Genomic DNA, 13,159 nt, shown 5'->3' with positions numbered 1-13,159 from the left:
ATATTGTATAGTCTGTGGTGTGATTTTGTTTGTGTTCCCCTGGTGAGGGGTGTGTTGTGGAATCCTTACTGTAGGTTGCACTGTTAAGGTCCGCATGACATATTGTACCAAATTTTCTATGTATTTTGATTAACTGTTTCAGTTGAGCCAACAGTTCTCGGCCTGTCCTTTTTTCAATGTCTGGGTGTGGTGTATAGCTGGCTAGTACCAGCCATGTAGCTCCTGGTCTACCTAGTGGACCGAGCCTGGTTATGTGGTTTTCATGTTTTAGGGTGCCTTTAAACCAGAGCTGATGCTCTTGGTAAGTTAATGGAATTTCAATGTCCTCATAAGGAACATATTCCTCTGGAGGTTCCTCTATTTTGTAGTAGTGGAACTCGTGCGTTCCTCCGTCTGCCGGAGGAAAGTGAATCCATGAATAGAATACCTCTGTCTGCCGCTATTCATGTGCCTCTATAGCAAAGATTACTTTACCACCTCTTGCTGATATTCCATTATTTATAAGTTTGTATGTTATAATTTTTTTTACATTTACCGGGATGATATAGCATCCAGGTCATTCTGTAGCCTATTTCTGTCATCTAAATCTGATTGTGCTGCAGCTGCAGTTAATTCTTCATCAGAAAGCATTATTTAACCGACTGAAGTGTTTGCAGGATCGGTTCAAGGAAACAAAGATTAGGTGCACAATATTTTGGAACACTGTATCCTTCAACGTTGAATAAACCAAAACTAATACATATGATTTTTCGTCCTACTCCGTTTTTGGCGGATATTTTCCTTTTACCCACTCCAGACGTCTATTGGAGTATTTTACGGGAAAAAGGGGTCTGTGTGAAAAGCACGACTGAGTTACTCTAGTATCTAGCGTTAAATGATCGCCTTACCAAAAGTTGGGCGCCATGTAGTGTAGTTCCTATATTCTCAATAGGCTCTGCGCATTGAAATAATATATACTGCAGTTTAGACATAGGACTGAGGTCGACTAGGTCTCTGTAGCATGTATTAGACTTAATTGTGAGTGCCTGCTAGCTCAGAGGTCACTAGAAACTTTCTTGAATTCACAAGAAGGGATTAGTTTCTGACAACTGCATAAACATGACTAATTTGTTTCCCAAGAATAAGAAATCAATCTCTAGATTCGCGGAAACATTAGATAGCTATTTTACTCAGTCAATCGTGCATGCTTGGTTTCACCAGAGGTGCTGAGAAAATAGAGAGACGGGCGTTTTAAATAAAAAGTATTTATTGAACAGTTTTCCTTCTCAAGCATAAGAAATGTACTGCTACAATCGAAATACTGGTTATAAAGTACAGGGCATATAATACGAAAAGTATTATAAAGTAGTACTGTAAAAGCATGATATGGTTTCTAAGCCATAAATTGCCTAAAACATATAAAATACATACAGTGGTAAAATAATGACTACAAATACTCAACTGGTGCTTCTAAAATATGCCTACCCCGGTGTACCTAACCTAAGTCTAGTACGAGGGAGGGAGTAAGTGAGGAGTAGCTTAAGTTTATTAGGTCTCTGCCAATAATCTATCCAAGAATTCTCTTAGGGTCTAATCAGCTCCCTACCTTGGTTTAGAATGACGGAGGTCTTTTATCTCTCTCTCAGGACTCGATTTCCCAGCTACCTGCAAGGGTAGGCTGGAAACACTGGAGCTGGATTTCTCGGCAGGAGAAAAGACAGCGTCTCTCAGTGCGTCAGCTGGAGGGTTGGCTCCTTCGGCACTTGCTGCTGCAGGGTGTCGGGCAATTAGTTAGTCGATCTGCTCCAAACCACCATGTGTTTTACTGGGCAAATCTAGGCATATTTACACTTTGAAGGTGCCGAGTTTTACGTGTGATTGGACTTAATAACGTCATCAAAGACTCAGTTCTTCGAAAACTCCATGATTTCCTAGATAAATTAGTTTTCAGGCAAGGGGATGTCCCTAGCTGCTGAAGGCGGGTTTTTCTAGGAAATCGTTGTTGATTCTTGGAACTTAGTGGAAGTAGCCATGCCGTATTTGGGCTGTATAGGCTCAGTGTAAATATGGTAATGATTTCTATGCCTATATAAGGTGTGGATAATGTATACCTATATAAGGGCATCAATCGGGAAAATTTACACTAGGGTCCTAGGGCAATGTAAGCATGTATTGTATGTGTAAGCGTCAGGACAGTCTAAGCGCCAGGATGCCCGTCGGGTGACAGATATGCGCTATACAAGAATACCTATACATACATACATACATACATTTACAACAGAGCAAGAATGGGGACTTTTCGGTGCATGTGCGGAAAGATGTGGACCCACAGCGGACGAGCGATCTGTAAACATAAACAACCCCTCCCAACAAACCCCCCACCCTATACCTCAAAAACACTGAAGCATCTGTCGTGGCCGGGCGGGATCCCAAACCCCAACCAATGGATCCCCAACTCACAGTCCATGCCCAAGTCCAAGTCATTCCGATAAGCAATCAGTAGTTTGGAGCCCTGCAACACCCCGCAGACCCATAGATCAATCCGCTGATATCTGCCGCCCAGAGGTGGATACCCCCCACGCCCCCCCCCGAGAAGAGGCGCCACAGGAATGGGAGCGATGCCTAGATCGTGACCTTCTGTTGCCCTTCAGCTGGCCCCTGGGACTCCTCCGGGCCATCTCGCTCGATGACGAATCAGATTCTCTTCCAGGTGGCATGACTCTCACAAGCACCGTCTCATCAGTCCATTTGAAGATTTCTTCCGGTGTATCAAAGAAGTGTGTGCGGGAGCGGTACACAACCCGCAGGCGGGTGGGGAACAAGAGGGCATAGGGGAGCTAGAGGTCCCTCAGACGGGCCTTCGCCACCATAAACGATTGACGCTGCTGACGCAGCTGCTGCACCAGCCACGTATAGCCAGGGAAGATAAGAATGCGTGCATTGTTGTAAATAAGAGGTTCCTTGGCTCGGACCTGTTTAAAGATGGCGTCGCGATCCAGGTAATTCAGGAGTTTCGCTATGACTGGCCGCGGGCAAGCCCCCGGCGGAGGCTTCTGCATAAGCGCTCTGTGGACCTGTTCCACAACGAAGCGACAGGACATAGCCTCCGGGGAAAACCAGACCTCCAACCACTGTGTAAGGAAGCGTTCCATGTTGTTCCCCTCACAGCCCTCCGGAAACCCTACGAAGTGGAGGTTGTCGCGCCTGGCCCGCCCTTGCGCATCTTCCACTCTCAACGCTAGTCTCTTTTGAGGCGTCTCCATGGCAGCAACTTTTTTCTTTAGTGAGGTGACATCGTCCTCCACCCTAGAAATACGGGTTTCGGCCTCCTTGATGCGCGACACTGCGTTACGCAAGTCTTGTCTCAGCAGCATGACATCTGAGCCGACCACTCCAATTTTCACGTCAAGCATGTCCCTGGACTGGGTGATGGCTGCCATAAGTGCTGCATTTTCAGGTACCGCCCCCTGTTGCCCTCCGGGCGTCCCAGCAGCCGCTCCTGCAAAGGTATATTTATCGATGGGACCTTGCTTGGTCTGGCCTCCACCACCCTTGTCCCCCATCATGGCTGCCCTCAGGACTCCCCACACAAGCCCAAGGAGGACAATGGAAGGAGCGAAAACCGGGGTCACCCACCAGTAGGCACACACGGCCCGGTCCGACTGCCGAACGGGGACCCACTGGGAACTGCTCCCAAGCTGTGACTAAGGCAATGCGGTTACTCCAGGAATTCCCCTTCCTCTTGCGGCCCGATACGACCGCCGGGTCTCCAGCCGACACTGGCTCAAAGGAAAAAGGTGGAGAGAAGATGATGGGCAGGCACCTCCCAATAGCTCATTGGCACTCACGGGCCCCCAGTCGACTCCTAGTCCCAACGGGGCCCTCGATGTCACGGAGAGCCCCTCTAACCCAAGAGTCCAGTGAGGTCGCCTCCAGAAGAGAGTCAGAGCTCCAAAATGGCGGTCAGTCAGCACCCCCAACAGCACCCCACCTCTGGGTCCACCTGCCGCTCGCGGATCAGGGCGGCTCACAGGGTGATGTGGGACAAGTCAGCAGTACTTCGGCAGGTCCTGACCTCGGCGGCACCCGCAACGGCCAGCTTCTCAGCTCTGCCCCCTACTGCTGCTGGCCCCCCGTGGCGCGGCCGTTCCAGGTCTCCTCCTTCCCCCCCTGCGGCCCGACACGACCGCCGAAGCCCCAGCACGCGCAGACTCAGCTAAGAGGAGAGGAGGGGGGGAAACAGTGGCGAAGAGGCACTCTCTAAAAACGCAATAGGCCCCAGGGAAGCCCTGGTGTCACTTAAGGCCCCCCTCGCCCCCGGATCGAATGCAGCAGCCTCTAGGGCAAGTCCAGGACCCCAAGATGGACCAACAGAGGGTCGGAGAGACAGGATAAATTAGCAGGATAATATGGGTCTGGAAGGGGCACGCTCAGAACACGACCGCCATCATGGCTTACCAAGCCACGCCCCCTGTCATTGTAAATTTTAACTGTATGGATACTATGTTTTTTTAAATATGTACTATTCCTGTATTTGTTTTATTATTTATTAATAATTAAATAAAGTTGATGAAGATGTGCTGATTAGTGTGAAACCACAATATGGAAGCAGAGGATTTTTTACACATAGAAGTAAGGTAAAATATCGAAATCTCTGCCTTTGTTTTGAGTTTGTTTTCTCTAATGTCCCATTGAATCCCTCGGTGTCATTCACGGATAGTTGTGGCATCGAAATTAGCGCCTAGCTATAAACAAGAACCTAGCTATAAACAAGAAATATTCTGCTCTGAGATGACTCCCCAGTATTGTGAGGGGTTTTGTAGGCTGTCTTTCCCTGCTCATAATATCCTTCTGTCGACTGATACAATACTTTGTCTTTTTATTGCAGGTGGCTTTGACCCCATCCTACGTGGTCTTCTGGTGAATGAAGCAAAGCTGATGAAGCAAAATAGTATGATGTCTGATGAGGTCCGGGAACGACTCTTTGCAAGAAATGACTCGACCCCAGGACTGGACTTGGCAGCCTTTGACCTGCAGAGAAGCCGAGATCATGGCCATCCAAGTAATTAATGGGTTTTTATTGTCACAGCTAACTCAAAATACAGCAAATTGTAAATACTGGGGTGCAGGGAGGTAACTTGGTCGGTAAGATTTCGGGGTTGTGAACTGCGGATTTTCCAACAGTATAATGTTAAAATACATTATGCCACAGGCAGGGTGCATGAGAGGGACTTAAGGGGCTGTGAAAAGTAGTGGTATTAAGTGAGAGAAATTACAATATTTTGCAAAATAACACAGAAAATTTAAGACTTTCAAAACATAGAGCTAGAGAGGGTGTGTGTGCGTTTTTGGCTGTGTCTATGTAAACGTCAATGGGGAAATCCGACAGACATCTCACCATACTCGGCTGAAAAACCTGTACGAAACCATTTACCAGAAAAAAACATTTATTAGGGGATGTAACACCCCAGGCACCCTCCTCCCCTTCAATCAACGCCCCTGCTAGGGAGTAGGGAATGTGCTTACAATGGACTGTTGCCTTTCTCTCTAGTCAAATTACAGCTTCCTAGGGCGTGATGCGCTTCTCGATCAAAATAACACTAGAAAAGATTAGGGCAGTGCAAATGATCTGATGATAGGTTGACTAAACGCCTTTTCACAGTTGCAAGCTTGGTAAATCTTCCAAAGTCCTCGAAGTCAAAAAGAATGGGCTTCATATCTGGTACATCTCTCATGACTTTGCTGGCTGGAGTGTTTGAGCCCTGTTGCTTTTACAACCCTGGGTTCTAAAGACTACGAGGTTTAAACAAGGCTGAAGAAACGGCACACTCCAGCAAAGTTTCCCAGGTCCATCCATGATGTGCTGCTCCAGTCCTGTTTTTTTGGTTTTATTTCTGGGTGATATAGTCTTGTTTCTTCCATTTCAAGATAGGACTACATGTTCCAGAATTCGAAGAAAAAACGTGAACTGGAGCAGGATATCATGCATGGACCTGGGGGACTTGACAGTTACGCATGGCTACTGCATCAATCCACTGCACTCATGGGACAGAGAGAAATAGGACGATTGGCAGATATTGGCTTTCCCAATGCTTGTTTGCTTTGGCATCTGAAAAAAACACATACAAAATGTCTTGGTGCATACTTGTATGTTGTGATCTCACAATGCAGATCACAGTAGCCACGCATGAATGTGTTTTTTTTTTATACAATATACTTTTTCAAGATGGCCATGCCCCAAAGAAGAAAAATAGAAAGCAGGGAGGGAAGGACTAGAAGAGCAACAGTGAGGAGCGAGCAGCCTGACAACAATGTGCAGTGCCAAACCCTCACAAGCAAAATATTTCAAAGATGGAAGTGGAGGTGGTGGGAATCAATAGTGTGTATTGAGTGGTGCAACAGCACTATGCAGTCCCTAGGCCATCACAAACGAAACAGAAGCATTTCAAAGAAAAATGAAAATATTGTGAAGAGGGGCGGGAATAGAAAATTAGCATGGAGAGAACAAGCAGAGTAGTTAAACGTTACATTACCTCGTGGGTGAGATTACTTCACCAGAGGTCTCCGTGCAGTCGCCAGGCAAAGCGCGCTGCTAGCAGGCGCCCTGACCTCACCTGACCCTCCCGAGGCGCCATCTTGGTGAGGGAAGGTCAGCGCTGCAGTGGATAGAACCCTCCCGCCCTCCCAGGATACTTAAGGCAGGGACAGGCTCTGCGAAGGTAATTTGCTCTTGTTCTCCCCTGAGGCGGAAAGCCGGGGGAATCTTTCTATACCTGCTAACCTGGTAATTAGACATCTCGTCGCTGATTTACTAACGACGGTTTTAAAAATTGTAAAATATTTTAAAAGTGCTTTTTAAACGTTACATTACCTCGTGGGTGAGATTACTTCACCAGAGGTCTCCGTGCAGTCGCCAGGCAAAGCGCGCTGCTAGCAGGCGCCCTGACCTCACCTGACCCTCCCGAGGCGCCATCCTGGTGAGGGAAGGTCAGCGCTGCAGTGGATAGAACCCTCCCGCCCTCCCAGGATACTTAAGGCAGGGACAGGCTCTGCGAAGGTAATTTGCTCTTGTTCTCCCCTGAGGCGGAAAGCCGGGGGAATCTTTCTATACCTGCTAACCTGGTAATTAGACATCTCGTCGCTGATTTACTAACGACGGTTTTAAAAATTGTAAAATATTTTAAAAGTGCTTTTTAAACGTTACATTACCTCGTGGGTGAGATTACTTCACCAGAGGTCTCCGTGCAGTCGCCAGGCAAAGCGCGCTGCTAGCAGGCGCCCTGACCTCACCTGACCCTCCCGAGGCGCCATCCTGGTGAGGGAAGGTCAGCGCTGCAGTGGATAGAACCCTCCCGCCCTCCCAGGATACTTAAGGCAGGGACAGGCTCTGCGAAGGTAATTTGCTCTTGTTCTCCCCTGAGGCGGAAAGCCGGGGGAATCTTTCTATACCTGCTAACCTGGTAATTAGACATCTCGTCGCTGATTTACTAACGACGGTTTTAAAAATTGTAAAATATTTTAAAAGTGCTTTTTAAACGTTACATTACCTCGTGGGTGAGATTACTTCACCAGAGGTCTCCGTGCAGTCGCCAGGCAAAGCGCGCTGCTAGCAGGCGCCCTGACCTCACCTGACCCTCCCGAGGCGCCATCTTGGTGAGGGAAGGTCAGCGCTGCAGTGGATAGAACCCTCCCACCCTCCTCTGCCCAACCACGAATAAAAACATGGCACCATCCCGTCCGCGCAGCGGGCGGGCGCAGCGGGCGGGCGCAGCGGGCGGGCGCAGCGGGCGGGCGCAGCGGGCGGGCGCAGCGGGCGGGCGCAGCGGGCGCGCCGGCGGCGCGCCAAAGGCAAGCCCGTCTGCGCCTGTCCGCGCCGGGACCGGGCCGAGGGCCACGACCCCTGGCCCTATTCCTAAAGATCCCATTATGGGTTACCCAAAGGACGTCCTCCTTAATCTGAGAATAGCAAGGAACCATGCTTGTACCACATTTGATTTCTGTAAAACGCCTAACAAAGTCGAAAAATGTTGTCCTCACTGCCACTTTACGACATCGAGTCAAGGCGAGAAGAACCTCCCAATACAACCCCCTAAATCTAATAATGTTGCCATAGCCCTCATTAATGCACGGTCCCTATGTAAACATAGCCAGGAAATCGCCGACCTGATAACAGACTTTAAGCTAGACATACTTTACATCACAGAGACCTGGACTGATGACTCGTCCGATCCGGACGTTGTCATTGCCACACCTACAGGTTACAAAGCCTATAGACAAGATAGGCCTAGACAGAAAGGTGGAGGGATCGCCATTATAGCTAGAGAAAATCTGGAGGTAATAGTGACTCAAATACAGGACATCTCGTGCGAGGCCTTGATGTTTTCAATCAAACTCAGCCCGCACTTCAACTTTAAAGGGCTTCTTATATACAGGCCCCCAGGAGCTAAAACTGGCTTTTTAACGAGCATAAGTACACACCTGGAATCTCTGGCACTAGAGGACTCGATCACAGTATTAGGTGATCTGAACTTCCACCTAGATGACAATAATAATAAGGAGACTCAAGCTCTCATCGTGGATATGGAAGCCCTGGGGTTACATCAGTTGGTTACATCACCTACTCATCAAGCTGGACACATTTTAGATGCTATATTTTCAAGTGTCCAGGGGCTCCATGTACGCGATATCCTTCCGATGCCATGGACAGATCACTACGCGGTTTACTGTACCTTGGTTATGGATAAAAGCCCAGCAAAAGCTACTACTCTCCCCCAGTCTATATCCTTTAAAGCGTGGCACAATGTCAACCAGTTGGACCTAAAAAACCACCTGGATGATACTCGTACGATAATTTCGGCTAACCCCAACATGGCCGTACAACAACTCGACGACTGGTTGGGACATGCCATGAATTCGTTAGCCCCCATCAAGAAACTATCTAAGAATAGGTCCACCCCGACCGCACCATGGTATACGGATGAACTAAAAGCACAAAAACAACAGAACAGATACTGGGAAAGACAATGGAGAAAGACTTACAATCCAATAAGCAAAACTAAATACAAGGATGCCTTGGCAACATACAAAACCATGATTATAAAGGCAAAAAAAGAGTACTACTTGATGCAAATTGAACAGGCAAAAAACTCTAGCAAAAAATGATATGACATAACTAAAACACTTTCGGGTAACACCCCCGATTTGACCCCACCTCCAACCCAAGACATGTGTGATGCCCTCGCCAATTTTTTCTTCACTAAGGTGGATGATATTTATCAAACTTTCATGGCTAAAACCACGCACACCAAGGTCCCCAACACTATCCAGGAGGTCCCAAAACCTAAAGTAACATCATCCTTCACTAATTCTTTTCCACTGACAGAAGATCAGGTATTAAAAATTGTGTCGACAGTTAAAACTGGATCCAGGCTGGATCCTTGCCCACTGTCGGTGCTCTTACCGGTGATGGATTCGATTATACCTGTCTTGACACAAGTCTGCAACTCCATCCTGCTCTCAGGGATATATCCCCTTAATTTAAAAACCACACTGCTCAAACCACTGCTAAAGAAACCAGGAGCCGATAAGTCAGAACTAAAAAACTATCGACCCATTGCCAGTCTCCCGTTCATGGCCAAAGTGGTGGAAAAGGCCATGAACATACAATTATCTGAGTATATAGAAACTCATAAGATGCTAGACGACACTCAGTATGGTTTTCGGAAATACCACGGGACCGAAACAGCCCTTATTAAAGCATCAGATGATCTAAGAATAATAAGAGATCAAGGCGGGACAGCAGTGTTGGTACTGCTGGACCTCTCAGCAGCTTTCGACACGGTCGACCACAGTATTCTGGTTGACCGTGTCGGGAAGATGGGCATCTCCTTCACGGCAAGAGCTCTCCTCGCTTCCTTTCTCTCTGAGAGAACGCAGGCCGTCACTCTTGGCCTTTACCAATCTGTTAAGCTGTCACAACCGTGCGGTGTACCTCAAGGCTCATCCCTGAGTCCGACACTCTTTAATATCTATGTGTCGGACCTGGCCAATGTCATCAAGGCACATGGGATGAGCCTAACCTCCTACGCGGACGACACTCAATTGGTTATGGCAATAAGAGGCGATGGAGAAGAGGTAGCTAAACGATTCCAGAGAGGATTGACGGAAATAGGCGAGTGGATGGCAGCTAACTGCCTAAAACTTAACTCGGAAAAAAACGAGGTAATGATTTTTGGACAACTCTCACCAGAATGGCCCGCCTCGTGGTGGCCCCAAACGTTTGGTGCCCCCCCCCAAACCGGTGACTAAAGTAAGAAACTTAGGAATGCTTTTCGATGACCATTTAAACTTCATGGACCATGCTAGCAAAGTGGCCTCCACAGCCCATCACAAACTACGCATGATTAACTGCAGACTATACAAAACGCGGCAGCTCGTCTGATTCTTGGAATCCCTAAGTTTGCTCCTCTCTCTGACGCAATAACAAAACTACACTGGCTGACGATTCAGAACAGAGCCAGATTTAAATCACAGTGTATTGTTTACAAAGCACTAAACAAACAGGGCCCGCAGTTCCTTATAGACCATCTGCGTCCTTACCAACCTATACGTCAGTTGCGCTCCACCAACAGCAACCAACTAACGGTTCCTCGCACCAGGACAGTGATGTGGGGAGACCGACGGTTTGTGGTAGCAGCTTCCAAACTCTGGAATACTCTACCCCAGGACATCAGAGCATGTTCCACACTGCTCCAATTCCGCAAAAAACTGAAAACCTGGTTGTTCAATAAATAAATTCCCGGTACAGAACAGAGGTCAGAGCAAGGCAGCTTAATTAACATCAAGCTGGCAAATTAATCAGCGCCAAGACACCCCAGGGTATATGTTGCGCTTTATAAATGCCAATAAATAAATAAATAAAATAAGTAGTAGAAAGGAGCATGCAAAGGCATGTGCTCCCATGTAATGCTAAACCTAAATAAACCAAACATATAAAAGTGGTTTACTGATGTCAACAATGGAGCAATACAACTTTATCCAAATAAAAAGGTTGGTAAAGAAGAAATGCTCCATGGGCAGGACAGAAAAATGATTGAAAGATTTTCTAGCTGTTGCGGCATGAATTTTCTATTCTATTACGGATATGGACGCAAGGATTTTGCTTCTCTTTCTTTTACTGAATTTCCGAGCAGTCAATCAGAAAACAATAAACATAAAAGCAAAATTTCACAATATATCACCAACCACCGTACACCAATCAATGTCCTTTATGCTCCTCAAATATGGCCAACACCATCTTGACTGCCTCTTTCTTTGTGTATGCTCAGTTCCAATAGTTCAACCAAAAAACCAATGGGTCCTAGAAAAGAGTTTCATCCGTGCCCAGCGTATAATACTACAATGGAGGTAAAACTCCCGTAGGCAAACATTGTGGGGCAGATTTACAAGCTATCAATTATCACATCAGTGTTAGCCATGGTGTCAATGGGAGAAGGGAGGGTCTGTTGTGCTTGAGTGTGGGGTAGGGGTAGGGGTAAGAGGCTAAGCTCCTCCGGAACACTCATGGCATTATCAATGTTGTAGAGGGTAGAATTAGTTTAGTTAGATAGAGCTAACATCCCGCCAGTTGCATTTTCCCCGTTCTCTGGGACAATGCATCCCAGTCTATTCTCCAGACTCTTTGCATGCGCTATGGGCCCTCTGGAAGATCTCCGAACCCATTCTATTTCTTGTGATATGCGCCTTTCTAGAATCGTTATCTCATCGATCAAAAGAGACCCTGCTTTGGCAAAGTAGTTGCCCAATGTACCTTTTGCTGCTCCAGCAGCCAGCGTGCTCTTGCTCCTGGTTTCTCTAGTCGCCATAGATCGTTTTCAAAGCGGGATAGTAAAAGTCAGAGTTGGTAGCAGGAGCAGGGGGGGTGGCCCGGTCCCGGTCTCGACCGTTCTCGAACGGCCTCAAACGGCCTGCCCTTTGCCCGAGCTCAGTCCCGCGCGCGTCCCGCGTGCTCGTTGGGTTCACTCCCAATAAGGAGGAGATGCAGGAGGGGGCGGGAAGAGGACCAGCTGCGACCGATCAGCGCCGCTGGGCAGGCTGGTCCTCGCAGTCCCGCCTCTGTCCGTAAATGGGGCGGATGTTTCCTGGCAGGTCCACGGTCGTCGGGGTCCAGGGAGGGTTAGAGCACCAAAGTTCAGTGTGGGACGAGCGGCTCCCGCGAAGCGGGGGCCGCGAGGTGTGGCGTAGTGGCCGGTCAAGCCAACACGACAACAGGGTCCAAAACGGCAAACAGCAGACAGCCCTCCACACGTGGTACGAGAAAGCTCCCACTCAGTGCGCTCACTGCAGGCTCTTTTGATGCAGGAGGGGGCGGGAAGAGGACCAGCTGCGACCGATCAGCGCCGCTGGGCAGGCTGGTCCTCGCAGTCCCGCCTCTGTCCGAAAATATGGCGGATGTTTCCTGGCAGGTCCACGTTCGTCGGGGTCCAGGGAGGGTCAGAGCACCAAAGATCAGTGTGGGGCGAGCGCCACCCGCGAAGCGGGGCCGTGAGGTGTGGCGTAGTGGCCGGTCAAGCCAACACGACAACAGGGTCCAAAACGGCAAACAGCAAACAGCCCTCCACACGTGGTACGAGAAAGCTCCCCATTTACAAGCCCCTTGCGCCCCTTTTACGCCGCCTTTGCGTCTCTTTTGTGATGCAGCGGCGGCGCAAAAGGAGCACCATGGTGCGGGGTACTTAAAACGTGACGCATCTGGGAGATGCGTCACGTTGTAAAGCCCTGCGCCAGAAGGAGGCGTTCCTGGGGAGGGTGGGCTTTCCAGCACAGGAACGCCTCCTAAAAGTGGCTGAGTGTAATCTACAAGATTTCACTCAGTCATTTTGGTGCCCATGCTGCGTCAAAACCCTGCGCCTGCTTGAAGCAGGCGTAGGGATTGACGCAGCATTAACAAGATAGGGCCCCCAGAGCCCGTTGCGTCGCAAGCACAGATGCGTGACACATCTGTGACACATCTGTGCCGTTTTTGCCCATTGGTGCACCGCATTGTAAATGCGGCGCATCAATGGTGTCTGAGGCATGGCGGACAATAAGTGGTGCATCCCTGCTGATATGCAGGTATGCACCACTTATTGTAAATCTGCCCCTGTATTTTTCCAGAACATAAAAATCCCCCTAGAACAGA

The 13,159-nt window shown here is 48.5% G+C and overlaps 1 protein-coding gene across 2 annotated transcripts in view; it reads left to right on the top strand.

The window, feature by feature from the left end:
* Positions 1-13,159, top strand: part of LOC144828515 (lactoperoxidase-like) — a 1,612,675-nt gene that overhangs the window by 1,207,630 nt on the left and 391,886 nt on the right. For both annotated transcript variants that reach the window (XM_078686761.1, XM_078686752.1), the window contains exon 12: positions 4,868-5,041. In XM_078686761.1, the coding sequence (XP_078542887.1) occupies positions 4,868-5,041 (174 nt within the window). The remainder of the gene's footprint in view (positions 1-4,867; positions 5,042-13,159) is intronic.

The sequence above is a fragment of the Lissotriton helveticus genome, chromosome 1_1 (assembly GCF_964261635.1).
Source record: "Lissotriton helveticus chromosome 1_1, aLisHel1.1, whole genome shotgun sequence".
Lineage (NCBI taxonomy): Eukaryota > Metazoa > Chordata > Amphibia > Caudata > Salamandridae > Lissotriton > Lissotriton helveticus.
Note: the sequence above shows the minus strand (reverse complement) of the source record. Positions and strands in the feature narration are given on the sequence as shown.